This window comes from Melopsittacus undulatus, chromosome 6, assembly GCF_012275295.1.
Source record: "Melopsittacus undulatus isolate bMelUnd1 chromosome 6, bMelUnd1.mat.Z, whole genome shotgun sequence".
Lineage (NCBI taxonomy): Eukaryota > Metazoa > Chordata > Aves > Psittaciformes > Psittaculidae > Melopsittacus > Melopsittacus undulatus.
Genome location: NC_047532.1, coordinates 31535512 through 31558495, shown reverse-complemented (window position 1 = coordinate 31558495; position 22984 = coordinate 31535512). Strand labels below are relative to the sequence as shown.

At 38.3% G+C, this 22984-nt stretch overlaps 1 protein-coding gene across 5 annotated transcripts in view; it reads left to right on the top strand.

Moving 5' to 3' along the window:
- The window catches only part of TRIP12 (thyroid hormone receptor interactor 12), a 77487-nt gene that overhangs the window by 19282 nt on the left and 35221 nt on the right, over positions 1-22984 (top strand). For 3 of the 5 annotated variants that reach the window (XM_031047241.2, XM_031047243.2, XM_031047242.2), the window contains 3 exons: positions 5869-6015; positions 15535-15660; positions 16613-17412. In XM_031047241.2, coding sequence (XP_030903101.1) covers positions 5918-6015; positions 15535-15660; positions 16613-17412 — 1024 coding nt within the window. In that variant the 5' untranslated portion in view covers positions 5869-5917. The remainder of the gene's footprint in view (positions 1-5868; positions 6016-15534; positions 15661-16612; positions 17413-22984) is intronic. The other 2 variants (XM_031047245.2, XM_031047244.2) reach the window with 1 other exon arrangement.

Genomic DNA, 22984 nt, shown 5'->3' with positions numbered 1-22984 from the left:
ATCTTACTTAATTTTTTTTAACAGTTTTTTTTTCCTTTCCCCTTTCTTCAGGGTATCTTTCATGATTCACCGTTTGCCTTTCTGCTCTTGCTCAGAGTATATCTTGTCATCATGGTTGGAAATTTTCTCAGCAGAGTGAAAGATCTTTAATCTGAGGTCCTACTTTCAACAAGAGGTTGAACCAAAAGATCTCGATCCTTTACACCCATGGCTTTTTTAATGACTTTAACTCTTGTACTCCAGTTGAACCCTGAATCAATAAGGCATCTGGTCTGAAGAGGAGCTTGCCACTATATGCTGTTAAATTCTGCTTGTTGTCTTACCAGTATCTTAATAATGTCTTCTAAGAGAACTGACAAATGTGGTGTATGTAGAATTGTTTAAGTTTGTGCTGCGAAAGATATAGAAATCTGTTTCTGTACCATTTGACATGCTTGTTTTAAGAAGAAACTTCCTTGATACTTACTTCTGTCTTCCCAGCAGTGAGGTAATGTTACAATACTAGAAGGCTGTAAAATCTTATTTGTCCTGAAGGCTTTCTGTTTACTGAATTTTAGTTTCTCTGTGCATGTATTTCTGTGTATAGGGTTTGGTTGGTGTGTTTTGTTGAGAGTTGTTTTTTTTTTTTTTTTTTTTTGTGTGTGTTTTTGAAGAAGCACTTGTAATTCCTTAAGGCTCAGTGCTTTCATTAATCTGAGTAATCCATGATTTGCATGAAAACAGCCAAAATCCATACAATTTACTGTACAGCACCTTGCAGCTCATGGGACAATATCTTTTCCCCTTGTTTGTGTGTAGAAATTTGCTGTCAGTAAGAAGGGAGGGATGATAATTTGGGAGATGTCACAGAAAAGTTTTCTCAGAAATCTTCAGTATGTTGTTCTACCCTAGATTATTCCATGAACTATTTCTACAAGATGAAGGGGCATGAGGCAGCTACACTGAAAATACAAGCTTCTGCCTGCATGGAGCTTTGACATGAAATTTATGTTTGGGGATGAGGACTGCTGTGGTAGAAGTGGGCAGGTGGATAACTGCTGAATTTGGAGAGTACAGTGAGGAAGAATGTTGTGTCAAAGTCAGCTGCATGAGACTTGGTTTAAAGCAACTAACTGGTCTAAAAAGTCATCCTAATACATTTGAGTCAAGGTAGTGTCGTGGAAGTAATTGAATGGTTGCAAGTGTTTGCTTGCAAGGCAGGAAAATAGGTGTGTATGTTTGCAGGTTAATTGAGGAGAACCTTATGAGCAGTGAGCAAAAATGAAGTGTAGCTGTGAGATCAATTTAAAATTAAGTAATGTGGGTCCAAACCAATTCAATAGTTCCTAAACCATATACACTAAGTTGTTCAGTTGCAATTAAAGTCTCAACTCTTAAACGCATTGTATGCTTATGTATTTAGAATGCTGCTTCTACCTTAACTGACTAGTTTTATCACAGATACAGTTGATCAAGTAAACTACTGTTGTTTACATTGAAGGAATATAAATTTCAAGTCTTAGACTTAATGTTTTCTGATGACTGTGCTAAACTCTGGGTTCTGACTGGCAAGATGTGCAACTTGCTGGAAGAAAATGTCCTGAATTTACAAGGCATGTAAACATCCTTGTCTTTTCCTTCTCCCTCCCTTTTGCCTAATACTGACTGCAGGGTAGTATTTGCAATTTTGAGAAGCTGGATTACTGCAGCAGCATGAAGTAAGGCACTGGTTTTGGGGCCAGGGTACAAAAGAGGAGTATACTGACCAGTGCACTTAGCTCAGCTTTAAGCTGCTAATGGGTATTAGGAAGTGTTATAGGCAGAGGTGCTAGGCATACCCTTAAATATACAGGAAACTGGAGTGTGAATGCTTAAATGTTTCCTGTACTACCAGGACTCTTGCTAGGAACTTAAAAAGCCCTTCCAAACACAAAAACCAAACACCCCCTCCCCCCCCCCAACAACATATTCTAGAGCTCATCCATGTAGAGGATGAGGAATGCTCTTTCTTGTGAAAAGGTTCAGTTCCATTTTTACAAGGGTTGTTACTGGTGTGCTTTGTTACACTGTTAGTGGCTCCGGGGCACTATTGGAGCGCTTCAGTTTACTCACTCTTTTCCTCTCTGTAGCCTACATAGCAACAGGCTACCTTCTCTTAAAGGAATTCCCTGTAAACTGTAGTTATTTCAGTAAAGTCAATACAGCCTTGTTCTGTAGTTGTCTAGTTCATCTTTTTGCTTTAAAGGTGTGGAAAAGTGTCAGTCTTTTTGTATTGGCTTTCCCATGAGAAGAAAGGTAAAGGCTTCACGGCAAGTTGTCAGGTGTTTTTTTGTATCTTGTGTTCCTGTGGAACCTAAGTAATGTTAGCTATGCATTGGCTATAGTGTTTGTAATAGGTCTACAGAAAGGAACTCTAGTTCCTTTCCTGTACAGTAGCAAAGGGCACTGTTAATGGTATTTGAAGCATTTACTAAAACTCAAGAATACTATGCAACAGAATAACAATTACATGCCAGTGCTGTTAGATATCTTAAAAGATGTGTTGTGGGTTTATTTGAAATGCTGGCTTTTAGAATTTATCCTCAATCTAAAGAGTGCTTATGAAGAGAGCATCTGTGGGCCAGTGCTTTAGCATCATTAGAGCTAAGACTATGGAGTTGTGAAACTAAAACTCAAATGGCTTGTTTACAAAACTTCACACTAGAAGAGGACCTGAACTTAAAATTCCAAACTGCAAAGTCTGTCAACTGAAGCATGGGGGTCTGATGTACAGTTGTAGTGCTTTTTTGGTTGGGGGAGTGGGGAAGACGCTCAATGTAGTTGAGGAAATTGTCTTAAAATGTGACAGGACTGCACTGACACATTCAGTTAATCTACTGGGTTGTGCATCTACTTTGAACTGAGGTATCTAAAGAGGGGGAAGAATAAGCCAAGTACTGGTAGTAAGGCCTATAGTTGGAGGGACAAGTCTAAAAGAGAACAGCTCAAATATAGGGTCCTTGGGGCTCTTGTAGAATGTGGAAGACAGTTGTGACTCACTGAAAAGATGTTTTCCCTACTAGAATAACTGGACACATGATATTGTGTGGCTTTATGTACTTGCAGTGAGATTTCAGTTAATATTTTGATGTTAAAGGTCATAGCTGAATCATGAAGCAGCATTATATTTAAAGGCAAACTGGGAGTCATATGGTTACACACTACACAATAAGAAACACAGTTGAGAGGTTTCAATAAAGAAGGTAACTCTGGACATCATCTTGACAGATGCCTTACGGGATAAACCAGCTGCCATTTCATTCTGATACACAGCTGAAAATATGACACACTGTGCTGAATAACTTCTAAGCACAGACCACTTAAAATGGCTGGCTGATGCAGAGAGATAAACATTAAACTGAAGTTTCTTTAGACAGCACCAGGCTTGCTTGTGTGATATTTTCTTCAACTTAACTCTTCTCGTGTTCGGTGGAGGAGTCCCTTTACTGGCCCTAGGTAGAAAGGCATGTGGCTGATCTAGCAGACTGCAGAGTGAGCGCTAGTTCTTTTTCAGAATTAAACCTGCTGAAATGCATGTTCCTACAGTCAATACAAAGTGATACAATAGATAATGGTAACCATACCATAATTTGACTGCTAGCTTGACATGAGTACCCAATTTCAGCTTCAGTTGGCCTTTGTAGAGGACACTACTCCCTCATTTCAGAAAGTGCACAGAACATGCTTGCTTGCTGATGCTTATGAAGAGATGTTTTTTTTTTGGGGGGGGTGGTTTTGGGTTTTTTTTTGTTTGTTTTTTTCTTCATCTTATGTTTGAATATAAAGAACTAGAGAATGCAAAATAGCGTTTGACAATGTCTGTGACTGACTTCAGCTAGACCCCCTAGGTAGTGTTGGAACCTTGGTCAACTTTCAGCCTGGTTAATGCTAGGCTCCTTGTCTTGCCATCTGTAGCATACTCTGAAGAGAATGTTTGTGCTTTCTTCAACCTGACTGATCTGCCTCTACCAGCAAGCTGTCATAATTCCCAGCTATAGCAGGCTTTTTATGTTCTACTGTAAATCTTTGTGCTCTAAAGCATCAGAAGTTGCAGACTGAAGGTGGTGTGTTACTGGAAAGCTGGTGGGCATATTTGCTTTGAGTTAAGAGCTATGATTAAAAAAGTCGTGAAGTGGGAAAACTTAGCTTTTGAAGAGCAGGATTTACAGCTTTCTCAACTTCCCAGTCATCAAGACTTTTTAGTTGCAAGGTTCATTGAACAACTTTATTTTGTGGAATTGTGTATTTTGTGCTTCACTTATATTCTTTCAAGCCTCTAAGCATAAGGTATATACAATGATTTGCTAATCAGTCCTACTTCTGGCTTCTGCTGTCTGCTTCTGTGTTGGACCTCTTAGTTCGAAGAATGTAAGAACTGTCAAAAGATGCTTTTGACTCCTGGGATTAGGATGGGGAGCAATTCTGCCTAAGTTCTATTCTTCGATTCCTGGAGTTTATTTAAAATATTTCTGGCATGCTAACTGGGAACTTTCAGTACTGGGCTGCATCATTACAGTGTAACAAGACTGGATCTAGCTAGCAGGATTCTGATTACTAACTATGTGTGCTGTGCAGGTATCTTGTTTGTATGTGTGTTCCTTTTGGCATTGTACTAGGTATGTGAGGTAATGGTTTGTGTAATACCAATTTATGTCCTGATTTCTTATGGCCTACAGTAAAACAGAATAATTTAGGATGCATCTCCTCCCCCACCACTCCCTTACGTTCAGTTCCATAAGGCTTTTTGAGAGAAATGAATATAGTGAAGTGTTGTCTGGCTTTCCTGATAATGCCACATCTTGAAAATTATTTTATTGGAGGCATTTAAATTTGAACTGAGCCCTAGTTATCTGCAGCTGAAATGTTTTAAAGTTTTTCCTGGCATACTCCTGTGCTACAGATATCGTGAATAAGCATATAGACAATTGTGTGGTCCTGTTGCTGTGCTCTCTGTATAGAAATTGCAACTTAGAATAAATAGGATATAAAAGTTACCTTTCCACTGAAGATCTAAGTGAGGCTTGATCCTGAAAGACCTCTGTTTCTGAGGCCTGCAGCTCGGTGTTATGGTAGTCTTCTACAAATAACTACCAAAATAATGTGTAGATCTGTAGCAGTCACAAAGCAATTCCACAATTAGCAGTGTGAAGCCATCACATGGATATTTTTTTTTATTTTTTAAAAAATATGTTCATTCATAAATTCTTCTGTCTCAAATACCTCTTTCCACTAATTAAGTTCTGGTGAGCAAGAACTTGCTTATATAGCTAGGTCTCATTTCCTGAATTCAACTATGTATTTTTGTGCAAATGGAAGTTGCATAAATCTGCCTAGAGAAAGAAGCTGCTTTAAAAGCAAATTAGTTAATTTACTTGTGTTATCTTCTGGTTACTGCTGTTTATTCCCAAATCTGGCATTGTAATCTCCCCCAATAAAATGCTTAAATACTATTGTTTTCTATAAGGCATTGAGTTTTACTACTTGGTGTGTTTTACTTAGTGTTGACAAATACAGGTCATCTTAAATTGCATTTGTCTTGTTTCCTTCAAATAATTATAAAAGCCTGCCAGAAAACAAGCATGTTTATAGAATAGTTTGGGTTGGAAGGTACCTTGCAAGGTCATCTAGTCCAATGGGTCATCTGTATGGTGTATATATATTGAGAACTGGTTGCTTTCTGTTAAGGGTCTGAAGATTCTTGACAAGTATCTTGGTCCATGTGTCTTTTAACTAAAAATTGTTCAAAGGTTTTTTTTTGTCTTAAACAATAGCATTTTACATTTGCCTCTTGAGGCATGGCTGTAAGCTTCATGCCATGTCTCTTACGATTATCTCTCTCTTGTCTTTCAGTGAATGATAGTGTCTAGAAAGGGTATGTCCCTTCAGGAGAGAGGTGCCAATGTCCAACCGGCCTAATAACAATCCAGGGGGGTCACTGCGACGTTCACAGAGGAACACTGCTGGGGCCCAGCCACAAGACGACGCAGTAGGAGGAAGGTATGGTTATTGTCTGTGAGTGTACTTTAATGTATGAAAGCAGGGTTGATGTGATATAATTAGAGAATGTTTTCTATCCTCTGTTCCAAGCACTGAAAACTCGTTTAAAAACTTCTTGCCGCTGAAATGCTATCTGAACTGTCATTGCATGAGTTGAAGACATAATAAACTTTTAATCATGCATGTTTAGCTAGAATAGCAGTAGCAGATCTATGGAGAAAAAGTGTAGCTGAGCTACATTCCACAAGTCACAGGCAGTAGTAAATTCCTTTCTTCTCTTACTTCCCTGATAACAAAAAAAATAAAGGGGGAGAGGTGGAAGTCTGATATGTGTAATCTGAGAAAAAAAAATTGTGTCCCTGCTAGAGAAGACTCAATAACTGCCATCTCTCTGTTCCCTTGTGCTTTATATAAATCCAGTGCAGCTTTTGAATAATTCAGGAACAAAAGCTTTGCCATCCTTTTAATACACTTGTGCTAGTGACCAAGTGGACCAAATTGTATTTTTTTTTTTTCTGTAAAAGATGACTCTACAACGCAGAACAAAGATGATCCTTGAAACTCTTCTGTGGAAGCTGACTGTATAATTATTGTTGTGTTCTCTAAAGAATTAAAAGTTTTCATCTGGCTGGAGCTCGTGTGGATAGGTCCTCCTTTAATTTTGTTACAATATTAATCTGAAATTAATATACTGAAAAATAGTTATAGTACCATGATAAGAAGCATCTGTTTATATTCTGCTTCTTCAGAGGTGTTACTGGTGCAGTTGTTTGAATAGGTGTATTTTGGGCTTTTTTTTTGTGAAGGGGCTTATAAGAGTATTAAAGTATTGCAGGTCAGTGGCACAAAATAAGGGTTTTTTTTGTTTTTTTTTTTTTACTCTTAAGAAATCAGGCTATAATGTATACTGAAGATAAGGTGTTATTACTTACTGATACTAAGTCTGAGAACAAGGTCACTGTGGAATGGGTGGAGGAAGCTGGCTGTTCTTCCAGAGAACCTTGCAAGGATTAATTTAGTCTGCAAAAGGCAGCTGCACTTTTTCTAAACTAATCTACTGCACACGTGGAAAACCAGGTGATAAACATGAGCCTTCTCTCCTGGGTTACGTAGCATAATGAGGAGGAAGTTGCTGCCCTATGTAGCTGATTATTTTGCAAGCTAGAGTTGTCTTTATAGAATACTCCTTTAACTGAGACGTGTTGACATGGTGAACCCTTCATTCTATTCTGTCTATTCTGTATTATCTCTACATCTGAATGGATATTTAAGTTGGTTATTACCCTACGAGCTCTTTCCTTTTACACTGAATTTGACCTGGAATTAATAATAATTCCTAGAGTAAAAGACTAGAGCCCAGTTATTTGAGCGTGGGGTGGGGATTCTTCAGATATCTACTGTTTATTCAGATTTTATAGCAGAATGCCAAGGAGACTTCTACAGTGAGTCAGACAAATTGAAGAATTTTAGGGGTACCACTTTTTCCTTGCAAGAAAGTTACTCATCTGGTGTTTTATTTAATGTATTGTCATCTGTTATTTAAGCTATCGCACAATGGTTCAAGTTGCAGCTTATCTTAAATAATTGGACCTCCTCAAATCTGTGTGTATCAGACTTCCATGAGCAAGAGTGTATTGTACTCCTGAACTACAACCTTTATCTGAACAAAAGCTCTTTGCTTAAGTGAAGAGGGTGGAAACTTGCAAGATTCTTAGAAAATACAGACTCTGTAGAACAGGACCTGCCCTGACTTTCTATCTGTGAACAAGCATTTCTGACTGGCAGAGAATATAAAAGGCCTGCATAAAGCATGCTGGTTAATATAAACTTTATAATGAATTTGATTTTTTTTTTTAACTGGCTTCTGTGTTTTCTCTTTAGTAAGCTGTTGGGCAGAAAAGGCTATTGTGCAAGGAACAATGCAAGACAGATCTATGAGGTCCTTGAAAATTTTGTAGATTAAATGGAGGCACAGGCTCTTGATAACAGTCGCTCTGTCCCTGGTTGCCTGGCTTTATACACAAACCTCAGGACTAATCTTTCCATGCATGAGGTAGCATAGTATGTTCTAGTTCTGCTATTGAACAGTACATAAGAGGGTTTAGAGTTCACAGCTTGATGTACCTTCTTCATTAAGCCTTTCTGTACCCTCGTGATACATACTACTTTGGCTGCTATATTTAAAAAAAAGGGGAAAAAACCCACCCAAAAACAAACCAACCCAGTGCCCCCCTTTCTTCTCCCTCCCCTGCAACCAAACACACCTTTTTGTAAATTAGTTGTTTGTTTTGCTGTTTTTGGTGGGTTTTTTTTTTTTTTAAACACTTGGGACACTAACTTCTAGTCTTTTTGGACATTTGCCATCCATAAAATGCAACTGTTTTATTTCAGCTGTAAATTCGTTTAAATAGGATGAAGAAACTGGAAAGAGCAGTTTCGATGATGTGCTTATATTGTGCAAAAAAAAAAAAAACTTGTGGGCTTAGGATGCATGTTAGTATTTTAGCTGGAGTTGAGAATATTCTTTTGAAGCAAATCTGTCATCCTTACCTACTGTGTTTTGGCTAACATAGTGAAGATAATCTTGAAGCACTTTGACTTGGAATCTTTCTGGATCAAGGCAGACTGGCAGATGTGCTCTGTGAAAGCAGCTCTATGCCTCCTGGTCACCTGCGGTTGTAGTCTGCTCTCCTTTGAAGTAGAAATCATTGAAATGCATAACTGTTGGATGTTGGTCCTTAATGACAGCTGTCTTGCTTTATGGTTTTGTCTGTTGATCTGCACTACTTATTAATGTAGTTGTACCGACAGTATGAGATCTTAATCAGTCACTTTACTAGATCCATGTGTTTCTTAACCCAAACCAAAACCAATGCACAAATGCAAAAACAAAAACAAAACAAAACCAAAAACAAAACCCCCAGAAAAACACCCAACCCTACAAAAAACCTAGTACTGTATAGGGAATTAAGCAGTAATGTGAGTCTGTAGGGGGTTGTTGCTTCATGCCTAAAATTAGCCACAAAGTTTATAAGCAAACTTAAGCACCACACCTTCTGAAGTGTTGGAGAAGGTTACCTCACTTTGGTCACAGATATGCTAGTCATACCCCTTCGAGCAAGGACAAGTTTCAATACTGTCTGAACTTGTGTAGTTGATTACATTTCTTTGTATAAATAGCTTTCTAAATGCTGGAAATGCTTTTTTTCTTAAAGCTTTCTTGTGGCTAAGGTGCACATACTTTCAAAATACAAAATAAGTGACAAAAACTGTGCAGTTTGTGCAGCTTGTCACTTGTACTGTAATTTCAGACTTTGATGTGAAGTCAGCTGTTCGAATGTCAGTGTGTGGTTGTATAGCCAAGTGGCTTTGCAATAGCCTTAACTTTGCCTCTGTCTTTTAAGGCTCGAAATGGATTGAGTACTACAGTAGGCTTGGGTTAAGTAAGGTGTTAAAAAGTAAGGAGAGAGGCTGAAGAATGGTATCATCACTTCCAAGCTGAAATGCTAATGAATGTATATAATCTTTGACCTTGTTGCTGAACAGCCACTGCTGTCTTGCCTGAGGACTTGGGAAACTCCAAACTCCTCACTGGTCTAGTACATAAAACAAAAATGCTTTTAATCTTCTTCCTGTGACATATTATACTGGCAGATTTGGCTTAACATGGAAGCAACAGTACAAACCCTTTTTTGTCTAGACTGGGCTTATTTGCTGTCACCCTAATAACATCAATACTTGCAGTCAAAATGAGTGGGGGAAGCCCATGGTGTGTTTTCTGCTGGAATTTTCCCAGCAATTTAACATTCAACACAGTATCACAGATAGTGCAAGATGATTGTTGCAGCACAAATTGGAACGGAGCTTGGCATCTGTGATGTGTGCTTTTCTCTAGTGGAAGCAAAGGATGTGTTTGAAGACAGACTTATAACTGATGAACTGTTTTCTTCCCCATATATGCACATACTCCCATATGAAGATAGGCTGAGAAAGTTATGGCTGTTCAGCCTGGAGAAGGCTGTGTGGAGACCTCATAGCAGCCTTCCAGTATCTGAAGGGGGCCTATAAGGGTGCTGGGGAGGGACTCTTTGTTAGAGACTGTAGTAATAGGACAAGGGATTATGGTTTAAAACTTAAACGGGGAAGTTTAGATTGGATATAAGGAAGAAGTTCTGTAAGGGTGGTGAGGCTCTGGCGTGGGTTCCCCAAAGAAGTTGTGAATGTTCTGTCCCTGGCGGTGTTAAAGGCCAGGTTGGACAGAGCCTTGCATGACATGGTTTAGTCTTGGGTGTCCCTGCCCATGGGAGGGGGGTTGGAACTAAATGAACTTAAGGTCTTTTCCAACGCTAACTATTCTATGATTCTATAACCAAACTGGCCTTAGTGAGGTTGGACTAATGTGATTCTTTACTTCCTGTTGTCAGTACTGGTGTGGAAATAACTTTGTGTTTTAGATGACTTTCTGCTCTTGTGGCTAGTTCTTAATGGCCATACTAACAGATTGCAAAATGTTCAGTGTTACCATTCTAATTGCAATTACAGTTATGATGGCATCCTAACTGTACAGCATAAACTCTTGTCTGAACTATTTTCCAGCACTCTCCACTGAAGGATGACTGCAGGTTTGTAAGGATGCACTAATGATGCTAAAGCTTCCCTTTGCAGCAGTAAACCAAAGAGGAGTGGGAAGCAGATGCATTAATGAGAGCACCCTTCTCATGGGGGCAGGAGGAGGGGGTGTAAGGTACTTGCTGTCACTGTCTTAACTGTCTATATTGTCACCATGTGCGCTGAGGAATTGTTGCCTTTGTGGCTTAAGTTCCCAGTGATGCCATAGTATTTACTTTGAATGGGAGCAATTTGGAAGCTATCTTTTGAGGCACACAGTAAATTCTTTTCTGAAAGAGGTGCAATTGACTAATCCTTTCAGTTGTGAACAATGTTTCAGTGTATTGGTATGGAGTAATGGAAGTGGTCCTATGTAGTAGAACATTTCAAATATTTTAGTGGCATGAAATGACAGTGGCACATATTTTTTAATATGCATATTGTAATTTTTCTGAGATCTTTAGGAATGGTATCTCAGTAGGATATCATTTTGACATAAATGACTGCTATGCTGTTGCAGTTGTGTATGAAAGTATGATACTCTATAAAAGTAAGTTTTCAGAATTTCAGTTTTGTCCCTTTGAGATTGAAGGCAAAATCTTTAATTTCATAGGGAACATAAGTTAAAAGTAGAATCTCCAACACTTTGGACTGGCCTTTTCCAAATAATAAAGCAACAAGAGTGTTTTTGTCACTTACACCATTTACCTTCTAAACAAGATTTGTTTTTTGACTAGTCTTGATAATATGTTAAATATTAACATCCTAATTGAGACTTGTGCATAAACTAAATTTAATGTTTGAGTCTATGGGTAAGACAAGTGATGTATTTCTGAGGATAGAAAGTAGGTTTTTTTACAGTCTACTGCTATTGCTTTTTTTTTTTTATTAATCTTCTTTTGACAGAAGTAAAGGGTGTTTAGTTTTGTAGACTTCATGTTTGGAAACATTTAATACCTCAGCTGCTGAGGAACATGACAGATGAAATGCTTTGTTTATTAACTAACTTCAAAAGGTATGGGTTTTTTATATGCATTGAGTAACTCTTTGAGGACAGGTTCTAGTTGGCTCTTTATTATGGTTTTACTAAGGAAGGCTAAGGGCTGTTTATATAAACACTGCAAACTAAATGGTGGATCACTTGTTAACTTACCTGTGTGTGTTATTCTAAACTGACTGTGAATTAAATTATGGCAGCAGACACCTTTGCCTGCTTGAGTGAAGCCTTGGGGTGGGTTATGAAACTGTGTTTAGGTTTGGGAAAAAAAACTCAAGCAAAACAGCCAAACCAAATCATAAAGAAAAAAGGGGGGGGGGGGGGGGGGGGGAGAGGAAATAAAGAAGGCAAAAAAACCCACCCAAAACAAACCAAGAGACCCCAAGGCAACAATTGAAGGTGCAGTAAGTGCTGAGTCTTCCTGGACATGCCACTGCAATTTGAAATGCACAAACTCAAGCTCATAAATACTTATCATTTTTCATCGTTAATGAGGAGCAGCCTCTCAGAATGCTTGGTGCTGGAATACTGGTTTAAGTGAAGCTTCTGAATGAATGATACAGTAATGGAAAGAATGAAGAGCTTGTAACTAGGTAAGTTACAATGTAAAAGTCTCGAATTACAGACAAAAGTACAAGTAGATTGTGACCTTTAACAAGAATCAGGCTTCTAACTGCCCATGTACCTTTCATAGCACTCGATTCTCTAAGCATTACTCTCTTTCTCGCTCAAGTATTCCAACATACCTTTGCATGTAAGTTAACTTTTAACAAAACCTTAGGCAAGCTGTCACAACCTTAATATAAACTGGGACAGTGATACTTGTTGGTTCAAGTTCTTTTAACTTAATCCTGCAGTCTCTCCAAACTGTCAGTTTGCTTGCTGTTGGGCATGTAAATCTTGGAGAAGGGGAGTTAATATCATGCTTCTTTTAACTGATCTGATTGTGTGCAGAGTTGCTATTGTCTTCTATATCTTCTTTTTGCAACACATGCAAGTGAATCCTTAAACTCAAGAGAAGTGAGAGCACAATAGGTCTTTAACAATAAAATGAAAAAAACACTTTTGACTTACGGTGTTATATTTCTAGTGTAACCTTTCTGCTCTGGCTATGAGTGTTATTTCTATGGTTGGTTTGATGGATAAATAAAATAAAGGAAATGCAAATAGCCTGCATGATACAGTATTTACTGTGTGGTTGTAGCTCTCTTGATCAGCATAAATTGAACAATGGTATGAAATCATGTTTGTAAAGCTTGTAAGACCCTGAAGGTAATAAAGGTGGAAGAGGGGAAGCCTGGAACAAGTGGAAACTCTTCAGTGCATGATTTAAATAGTTGATGTTTTGATGTATTCCTTTAGCCATGTTTTAGTTGAAATGATATTAAATTGTTTGTGTGAATGCTTAAAGCACAAAGTTGAATATGGGTTCTAATTAAAGCAAACCAAAAATCTTAAAGTGAAAATAAACTTAAAAATATACTTCAGAATACATGAACCCTGATTGATTAGCTTACATGAAAAATGAAGTTCCTGCCAAGTGTAAATTATGTAACCATTTCTGTTACTCCCATAATAAAAACATTTCAGAGGGAAAATTAAATTTTATGCCTTGATCTTTTGCTGGGAAAAGGGAAATCCAAACACTCAGGGTTAGGTGAAAGGTTCCCAAGGTTACCTTGGAGTTTGCTATTATGAGCTAGAGATCTGTTTTGTTTCACTTGCTTTTGATAATAAAATTATTTCTTCAATTACAAGAAATAAAAACAAATTTCTGGAGTAATTTGCAGAAGATGCAGTTAATCTTTTCAGACTGTTACGCGCTTAGATTTATTTTCTCATAACTCAGAACCACACAGCTGATCGCTTACATGCTTTCCCTGGGTGGGATGGGGAAAATTGTAAAAATGTAAAACCTGTGGGCTGAGATAAGAACAGCTTAATAACTAAAGTACAAATACTATTACTACTACTAATAATAAGGGAAATAACAAGGGGGGAGAATATTAAACTGAAAGGGGAAAGGAGGAAGAAAAACCCAACCCAATAAACACAATACAATTGCTTAGTGCCTGCTGACGGATACCTAACCTAATCTGAGCAGTGATCTGGGTCTTCTAACTCCACCCAGTTTATATACTGGGAATACTGCTGTGTGGTTTGGAATATCTCTTTGGCTAGTCTGGGTTAGGCTGTGCTCCTTCCGGCCTTCTTGTGTCCTTTCTCACTGGCAGAACGTGAGAGTCTTTGATCAGGGTAAGTGCTGCTGAGCTGCAACTAAAATGTAGGTGTATTATCAGCATTATTCTTAGACCAAAGCCAAAATACAGCACTGTACCAGCTACTAGGAAGAAAATCAACTTTATTCCAGCTGAAACCAGGAAAACACCTTGTCCAGGTGTATTTACATCTTTGAGCAACTGACTAAATAAGAATACTTCGAAAGAAAACAGAGGAAGGAAAGCTGTAAAGAAAACCAGTCATATTACTGAACTTTTACTATTTTGACTGTTAAGGACATTATTATGTGGTTGTCACATAGGTTAGATGTGGTACCTTTTTCCTACTAAAGTTTGTGTTAAAATCCTTAAGAGGATGGTGAAACTTCCTGGTCAGTAGCAGGCTTAGCTCCACCTTTGCTGCTAGATTTGTCATTTGATTGGAAGAAGGTATCAAAAGCTTATGAAAATTTGTATCTTCCTGTAAAGATGTAGTCTTTTAACTTTTTGGTGTTAGGGGGCATGGGTTGGAGAAAACACTTAAATCTGAAGTCTGCATTTCTCCTTTTCTCCCATATGATTCAAAGATACTTGCATAGCTTAACTCGAAGGACTAGATAGCCTAGGTTAATGGCATATAAGCAACATTTTTTTTTAAATATTGCTTCTTTCAGCATTAATACTAGGTTGGTTGGAGGTCTTATGAAGGTTAGTGGAATATGAGCATTAGAGTTCTCCTGGAGGCAGCTGAGTCAAAAGCGTGTTTTATCTGGGGAAGTGCAAATGACATGTTTCTTGCCTTAGCAATTATTTATACTATGCTGTTTCAAATGTTGATGAGAGCTGTCTCTTCTGAGTCTTGCAGGTGGTCACTCTGATTGGTTTTGAAAGTAGATGTGGAGTATGTGAAGATGTAACTTAAATCTTTAATTTCATCTATGGTGTATTATGATCTTTGTCCTCCAGTAACAGCTTATGCAATAAACCGTTTTTTTTGCATACCGCTGAAAGCTGCTTGGAAGACCTTTTGTAGCTTACCTGTATGAAAATCATTCCTTTCTCTGACATGACATGTCTCTTCTCTGCCTTCATTGGTAGAATGCATTTCTTCATTCCTCTGTTATGGAAGAGCTCTTTATGCTTTGAACTGATGGATCTGCAGCCAGAAAATAACTGGCAGGGTTGAGCTTTACTACTGAGTAGATGGTTGCATTCGTAGTCTGAGCATTTGACTTTATTAAGCTGAAGAACAAAGAGATACTTTTAAGCACTTCTAACTGGGTATTCTTGATGTATGGAATCTTGAGGTTGATGAGTGTTTCAGAGAAGAGGTCTTTGACAGGTGCTCTAGTCTTGTGCCTTATTGTCCTAACTTAATGCTCAAGTGAGTAATTTGGTAATCTTGCATACCAAAGAAAGTCAAATTTATCTACACAGGTCGGGTTTGAGATGATGTTTTATTGATTTAAAATGACTAAATGTGTGTTTTACAAAACAGTTGAACTGGTAGTGATTTGTAACTACACCAGGTGATTCTTTTGAAATGTTGATTTAATGTTAGGGGTTGATATGGAAAGGATTGAAGCTGTAAACTAACATTTTTAAGTGGTCCAGAAAAGTAAATAATTCCACCTATAGGTTTGTATCTGTATCTTGGAATCCTGATAGATTTCTGTTTTGACTTTCTGCTGACAGGTCACATTTAGGGCAGGCAAAACATAAGGCACATAGCCCTCCTGAGAGTAGAAAATCTATTTCAAAGGCACCCAAAGTGCAGTCTAACACTCCTTCTGAGCAGTCCAAGGGACACTTTTCTAAAAGGTAATTGTGCTTCATATTTGTATGTTAACCAGTGTTACTTGAGCTTCACAACTGTGCATAATATATCTAGTCGTACAGACTTCTTGTAAAGTGTATGACTAATAGATTTTACCTAATCTAGGTGTTGCGTTCAGTGGATATGTTTCAGTGTTTCACATTCTGTTTGTGCTTTGTTTTTCTTATTCACCAACTAAGCATTCCATCAGTGATGGGGAGGAAACAATGTCTGCATAACTAGTCTTAGAATACTTTCAAGGTCTTTCTACTCTTTTCCTGCTTCATGTTGGAGAAGATTGCTTAAGGAATTTGAGCAATGTCCAATATAAATTGAAACATAGGATAATCAGAAGTATGCCTATATTCAGGATAATGAACTTGGTGGTGCTTTGTACATTCTTAGTGCACTTCTACATACACACTGGAATAGTTTTCCATCAAAGAGAATTTTGCCATCTTTCTGTGTGATTCATTACCTCAATTTCAAGATTGATGAGAAACTATCCTTTCATTAAGAGACTTCTTGAAGTAGAATAGTTATGACTAGTTATGCATTACTGAATGCTCCTTACTCTCTTGTGGAACTTGCATTCACAAACTTTCAGCTAATAGCTTCATGGCTTTTTTTTCCTTCTGTTTCACATATGTATAAAAACAAAAGCAGATAGTAAAATCTGTCCAAGTTACCTCATACCTTTCTCTTAAAAAGAAAAAAGTGTACTATGTTTTTTTATGTTGCAGTTTATTTTAGATCTCATGCTAGCAAATATTAGCAGTATGGCTGTTCTTTATAAGCATGGTTTGGTTTTTTTTGTTTCAGTGTAAGCTTAATCAACAGTGTTTATCTGTGCTTCCCTTGATTATTAGAGAGTGTTAACATTTATCTTGCAAATCTGTTGCAACTGTGAGGTTTTTTTTCATTCAACACTAACACTGTTCCTGCTTACTTCTACAGAGGCTGTAGTTCATCTGCTGGCCTAATACCACAAGAAGAAGATCCGGAGAGAGTCAGTACTTCAGAAAAGCAAAAAACGGGGCAAGTGCCTAAGAAAGACAATTCTCGAGGAGTTAAACGCAGTGCTAGTCCAGATTACAGGAGGACCAATTCTCCTAGCTCTGCTAAAAAACCCAAAGCACTTCAACACAGTGAAACTTCCTTGGAAACTAACAAGCCACATACTAAATCTAAGAGAAGGCACTTAGACCAAGAACAGCCAAAGTCTGCACAATTGCCATCAACAAGCAAGGCTCACACCAGGAAGGGTGGAGCTGCTGGTAGCTCCCGAAGTCAGAAAAGAAAAAGGACAGAGGATCTGTCTTGTATAAAGAGTGGTTCAGCAGTTGAATCAACTGGTGCTGAAGAGAAGTCAGCAAAACTCTCCAAGCTGGCTTCAAAATCGGTGACCTCAGCCAAAGCTGGGTGTAGCACCATCACTGATTCTTCTTCTTCAGCTTCTACATCCTCCTCCTCTTCTGCTGTGGCCTCTGCTTCTTCTACTGTTCCTCAGGGTGCCAGAGTGAAACAGGGAAAGGACCAGAATAAAGCTAGACGTTCCCGTTCTGCATCTAGCCCCAGTCCAAGAAGGAGTAGTAGGGACAAAGAACAGAGTAAAACAGGTGGCTCTTCAAAGTTTGACTGGGCTGCTCGATTCAGCCCAAAAGTCAGCCTCCCTAAAACAAAGCTGTCTCTACCAGGGTCTTCCAAATCAGAGACATCAAAACCTGGACCTTCAGGACTACAGGCAAAGCTAGCAAGTAAGTTGATCTTCTGTAAAAGAGTAAGTACATATGTTTTAAACCCAAGTCTTCTGAACAAATATTTCTATTCTTTTTGGGCTTCTTGGGATCTTCCTAGAGAAATGCAAATTGTGTATTCTGCTGAGTTTTTAAGTAAAGCTGTGACTGAAACTATTCACAGCTAAAGAAAATTATTTTAGTACAGTTAGTGTTCTGTAAGTTCAAGTTGCTTCTCTGTCTTGCAAATTAATTAAAAAAATACGCAAAATAATTGCATGTTGTGGTGGGGACACACATACTGTAAAACTTTCTTGATTATATTCCTTCTGTTAGATTTTTCTTTTTCTTATTTTCTTAAGCTTTCTGTCATTAAGTGGGAATGATAAATGCTGGAAAACACTCAGATAATGTGGTTTCTTGTTTCAAGTCCACTTTCCTAGTTTTTCTTTACTGTGAGATTCTCTTGTGATTTTGTTTTAAGAATAGCAGTCTTCTAAACCTAGTGTACCTACTGCCTGGAATGTTAGTAACTTCATCTTTTAAATTGTTCTTACAAAATAAGGCTCTGGTGCCGAATTTGAATAGCAGTTACAGTTCTTGGACATTGTCACTAAGAAGTATAGGCTGCTTCCAAGCAGAGAATTTGCTTTGTAGTGTGCAGATATGCTTGTAGCAATATTGCCTTGAACAAAATTTCTTTGAAATCGTTATGCTGCCTTTGTGTACCGTAATTTATTTATAGCATGTCTTCTCTAAAACTTAAGTTAAGAAGTTGGATTCCTAAGCTTGCTTATGGTTGGTTGTTCCTTTAACCAGACCTGATCAGGAGTAGCCTCTCCCAGCTGGGGCATGTCTATAGCAAGTACTAATGCAGGAAATAAACAAGAGCAACTGGATGCCTTCCTGTATAATCAAAACAAGTTTAATTGACCTAACAGGCTTGTTACGGACTGGAGTATTCATTTTGTAATGATCTAACACAATTGACGAAGAATGGTCTTGGGGAAGGGGTGAGAAGTTACTTTCTTTATAGTAAGGTTTTATCTACTTGCTCCATGGTTCAAGACCTTTTGGATGTTGAATTCCAGATGAAAGCCGCTGAATTGGCATAGGATGGACTGAGAGGGAAGTGGAAAGGAATCATGCAAGAATTATATTGACCAGCAAGTTATTAGCTGGGTCTGTCCTTGTTGTAGGCAACTTCTTGGCAATGATGTAAAACAACAAGGAGGAGAGAAAATTTGCTTCCAACAAGTGAGCAGCAAGAAGGTGAAGGCAGAGACTAATTTTTGACAAGTTACAAAACTTCACCAAGGGGTGAGAAGCAGAAGGGTGGGATAGCATAATGTAAGGGGTGTGTGTGTGTATTTGAGTAGCTTAAAAACCAGCATTGGGAATATGAGCCTAATCTGTCTCTACAAAGAATGTACTGAGAAAGCCAGCCTGACTAGCTTTAGCTCTTCCAGGACCTGAAAGTCATGTTTTGCAAAAAGGTAAACTTGAGTTGAACTAATATATTTGAGTGTATGTCACGTAACCAAAATGTTACGGATTTGAATGGGAATGTGTGTATGTATATGTGTTTCTGATAAGGGGCACAAAGCATGGTGTGAGACATTTCCAGACTCGGTAGACATTAAAGTTATTTTAGCTGGCATCCCAGTCTGGGGAGGGAGGTACTAACAGGTGATGCTAAGATGCCTAAAATGTCTAATGCCTCTTTATTTTACTATAAGTTACAGCAAAATTTATTCCAGTGATTATTTATATTGAAAATCAGAGTAAGTGATTGTACTGAATATCAGTAAGAACTTGGGAGTAGAAGAAAAGTGTTAAACTGATATTTTAAATAGTGTCAGCCTTTCAAATAGTGCATTAGAGCTCTTTGACAACAGATTCAAGTGATCTTGGGATGAATAGTGACTATTGTTAGCTCTAGCCTTTTTTAAAAAACAACCAACCCACTTGTCTGCTATGATGCAGTGTTGCTAACTCAAAAATACTGAGACAAATTTGAAATATTGTAACAATTTTGGGTAATACTGTCAAGAAAATATGTCCAGGTTAGGTTTTTAAGGAAGAATGAATAAGTTAAAATTTATTTTCTGTAGCACACTAGTACCCTTAGAGGATTAGGGAGCAGAAGTAGGTGATTTTTCACACAAGTATTAACGTAGTGAGGCTTTCTGAAGTAGTGAGGGAAACAGTGGTCTAGATTAAATTGCTGAGGTGTACACCCCTCTGCCTGGAAACATGTCCTTAGAAATCATAGTAATCCAGTGTAAAAGGTGAAAGCTAAAACTCCGTAGGTGTGTGTAGTTTAATAGTATGAAAGAGATGTTTGAAGAAGTTTGAAATATAGAATTAGTGGAAGATAAAGAAACATGCAAACATCGTTCTGTAAGGAGCTGTAAAAATGTTGGGAAAAAAATGTGTGTTGGGGGAGTGGTTCTAGGAAGGAAAGTGGGAGAAGAGGGAAGATGATTCGGATGAACATAGAATCATAGAATGGTTTGGGTTGGAAGCAGCCTTAAAGATCATCTAGTTCCAACTCCCCTGCAATTGGTAGGGACACTTTCCACTAGACTTACGTATAGAAATACAATGCTGTTCACTTTTGGGTATTGCAGTTCAGGAAGTACAAGAGTAATTATTAGTAGTTGTGATCTTTGAAGGAGGAACTTGGAAGAGCTGAACTGGCTTGCTCTGCTCATGAGAAGAATGAGGAGAGATGTGGTTGCCTCAGATGTTGTAGGGGTATACCCTGAGGTTTCTTATGCAGTCCTTACTGGATAATTAATAGGTGTTACATGTTCCCAAGGTGACTCTTAGGAGACCTCAGCTACACAGCAGTCTAACTGAGCAGTGACATCACTGAAAAACAGCTATAGAATTTGTTGGAAGAATAAAACAGACTAGAGCAAAGTTGTGGGTTTTTTTTTGTTTTTGTTTTTTGTTGTGGGTTTTTTTTTGTGTTTTTTGTTGTTTTGTTTTTTGTGGCTGACAGGAATGGGGAGGAATCAAGTTTATTTTGCTCTCTTGATGTTACTGTTTTTACATCCCTTTCAAGCCCTGTATTTTGTAGGGGCTTTTAAAATGAGGCAGATCACTGATCAGCTCACTGATTATGTAATGATAAAAACCCAACCTTGATGAGGGAAATCTCTGCTGCCCTTTGTGTAGTTTCTTGTGGCCCTTAAGTGGAAAGTAGTTGACAGTGATGACTGGGACAGTGCTGAGAGCAGTGTAGCTTGGAGTAGCTGCTCCTGACTGAGAAGCCTGTTCCTAACACTTTATGATTTGGGGGGGGGCAGGAAAGGTTACTGGGATACACAGAAAAGCCACATGAAGGTGAACACAGAGCAGGAATGGTGTGTAAATTCTGGCTTCAAGGGATTTGGCAAGAGGTGAGGGAGGAAAGAATCTGAAAATAGCTCTAAATTAGTCTATTTGGGACTGTGGGCAAGAGTGCTGTCTCTGTGATGGTAGTTTGAGCCTTAGAATTGTGGACTTAGGGTGGAGGAAACAGATTACTAGCTTGGAGATACTTGGTTTAATTGCAGTGATGGGATCTGCAGGGCTATAATCAAGAGCTGGGGATGTCTGGGCTGGTACTGAGGGAGGGGAACAGTGGAATATTAAAATAACAGGAGACTGCCTTGCCTTCCCCTGCTGCAGCTATTTTCACCATCTTTATTGCATGAGGAAGAGAGTGGCCCAATAAGGACAATCTGAAGTCTAAGCTTCCACCCTTAGCAAGTTCACCTCTACTGATTATATTTTTGAACGGCAAATAAAGGGCTTTGCGGGTTATGGGCTGTGAAAGTTTGACTAACTTTGTTTTGGCTTGGGTAATACTTGAATTAAGTGAATGCAGTATGGCTGCATTCAGAACTTGGTGCTCTCACACAGCCAAAAAAAAGCCTTTAAAAAAGAAGCTGACCAGTAAACACACTTAAGGGAATATGTTCTCAAGACTTTTTGTTGTTTGATTTCTGTTAGGTTGTACTGTTTCAGGTTTAGCCTGTTTGGGTCTGTTTTCCTTCTGAGTCATTAATGTGAGTGTTTAGCATGCAAATAGGATGATATTAAGGCATATGCAGAGGTAGAGAAGTAAAGACTTGGGAAAAGAGAAATGTGCAAAAAGATCTGACAAGTGGAGAGTTCTGAGCAGCAGGAGAAAATGAGATCAACTTTTCTGGGTGCTCAAGCTGTGATGTATTATGCAGTTTGCCAACCAAGGTGTAAATGCGCATCTCTAAATTCTCAAACCCTTGTACTGAAGTAATTCTTTAGCTTGAGTGTGGTGAGACACTGGCACAGGTTACCCAGAGAAGCTGTGGCTGCCCCATCCCTGGAAGTCTTCAAGGCCAGGTTGAATGGGGCTTTGAGCAATTTGGACTAGTGAAAAGTGTCCCTACCCATGGCAGAGAGGTTGGAACTGGATGATGTGTAAGTCCCTTTCAGCCCAAAACATTCCATAATTCTATGAATTCAGTTTGAGGAGATGGCTCAGCTAATTTAATCATTTAAAGGAAAGGATAACCCATGTCACAGCTTCATTGCCCTACTGGTTCGTGGTATCTGTGCTCATCTGACCTGTGTTAAGCAAGCTCAGCTCACCAAATGGACAGAATACTTATGAAGCAGGAAACTGTATCGGGTGTGCAGTTTGTGCATCTTAGGATTGGTTTGGGGTCAGTAAATCATGAGCAAGTGTATCATACTGCTAAACAACAGTAAGGTCTGCTCTTTTGTGAAACCTTTGCCTTTAGGAGAAATCTGATTTTGATATAAGTTAAGGCAGTCTTGCTTCGTTTGAGTGGTTGTTTTGTGTCTCATTGATACACTATTACTAAGCTGATACAAAGTTATTTAGTATTTAGGTCTAACTACTTGAAAATGTGTACCCACAGATTCAAAGAGGTAAGTGGTGTGCTGACATGAAGAATTAAAACATTTGTGTATTTTTCCAGTGAACTCTTACTATAATAGGGTGATTAACTTTTTATTCTAAATGTCAAGCTAAAGTACATGTCGTTTAGAATTTCACCATGCTGTTACAGGTTCCAGGTAGCTTACTTTTTCCATGTATGTAACATGAACTCAGGGTGGTAACACGTTATCTGTGGAGTGAAACAGTGCTGTACCCAGTGCCAGTTAAAGCATGTGCTTTCTAGTGTAGAACACAACCAGCTAAGAGGAGTGTTCTGTTGTATCTTGTTGTACTTAGGAGGCTTATGGCATGAAATCCTGCTACAACTGTTTCAGACTTGTTTTGTATATACTTTATGACACACTCCTTTACCCCCCCCTCCCCAGCTGCAAGTATCTCACCATAGGTAAATAGGGTTGGGGTTGTTGTGTATTTATGTTGTAGAAACTTCAACTTAATTTTTTTTTTGTTTGAAAATATATGTAGTAAAAATGCCACTGTTTTTTTTAATATTTGAAAAAGTTATGTATTTTCTTCCATATGGACATACAACCTGAAAATTCAACTGGTTAGTCTGCTTTGCTTCATTGCTTGGTGGCTATTAAATACAGAACAGTGTTTTCTTAAGGTTGCCAAATTTCTTGAGTTAGTAAG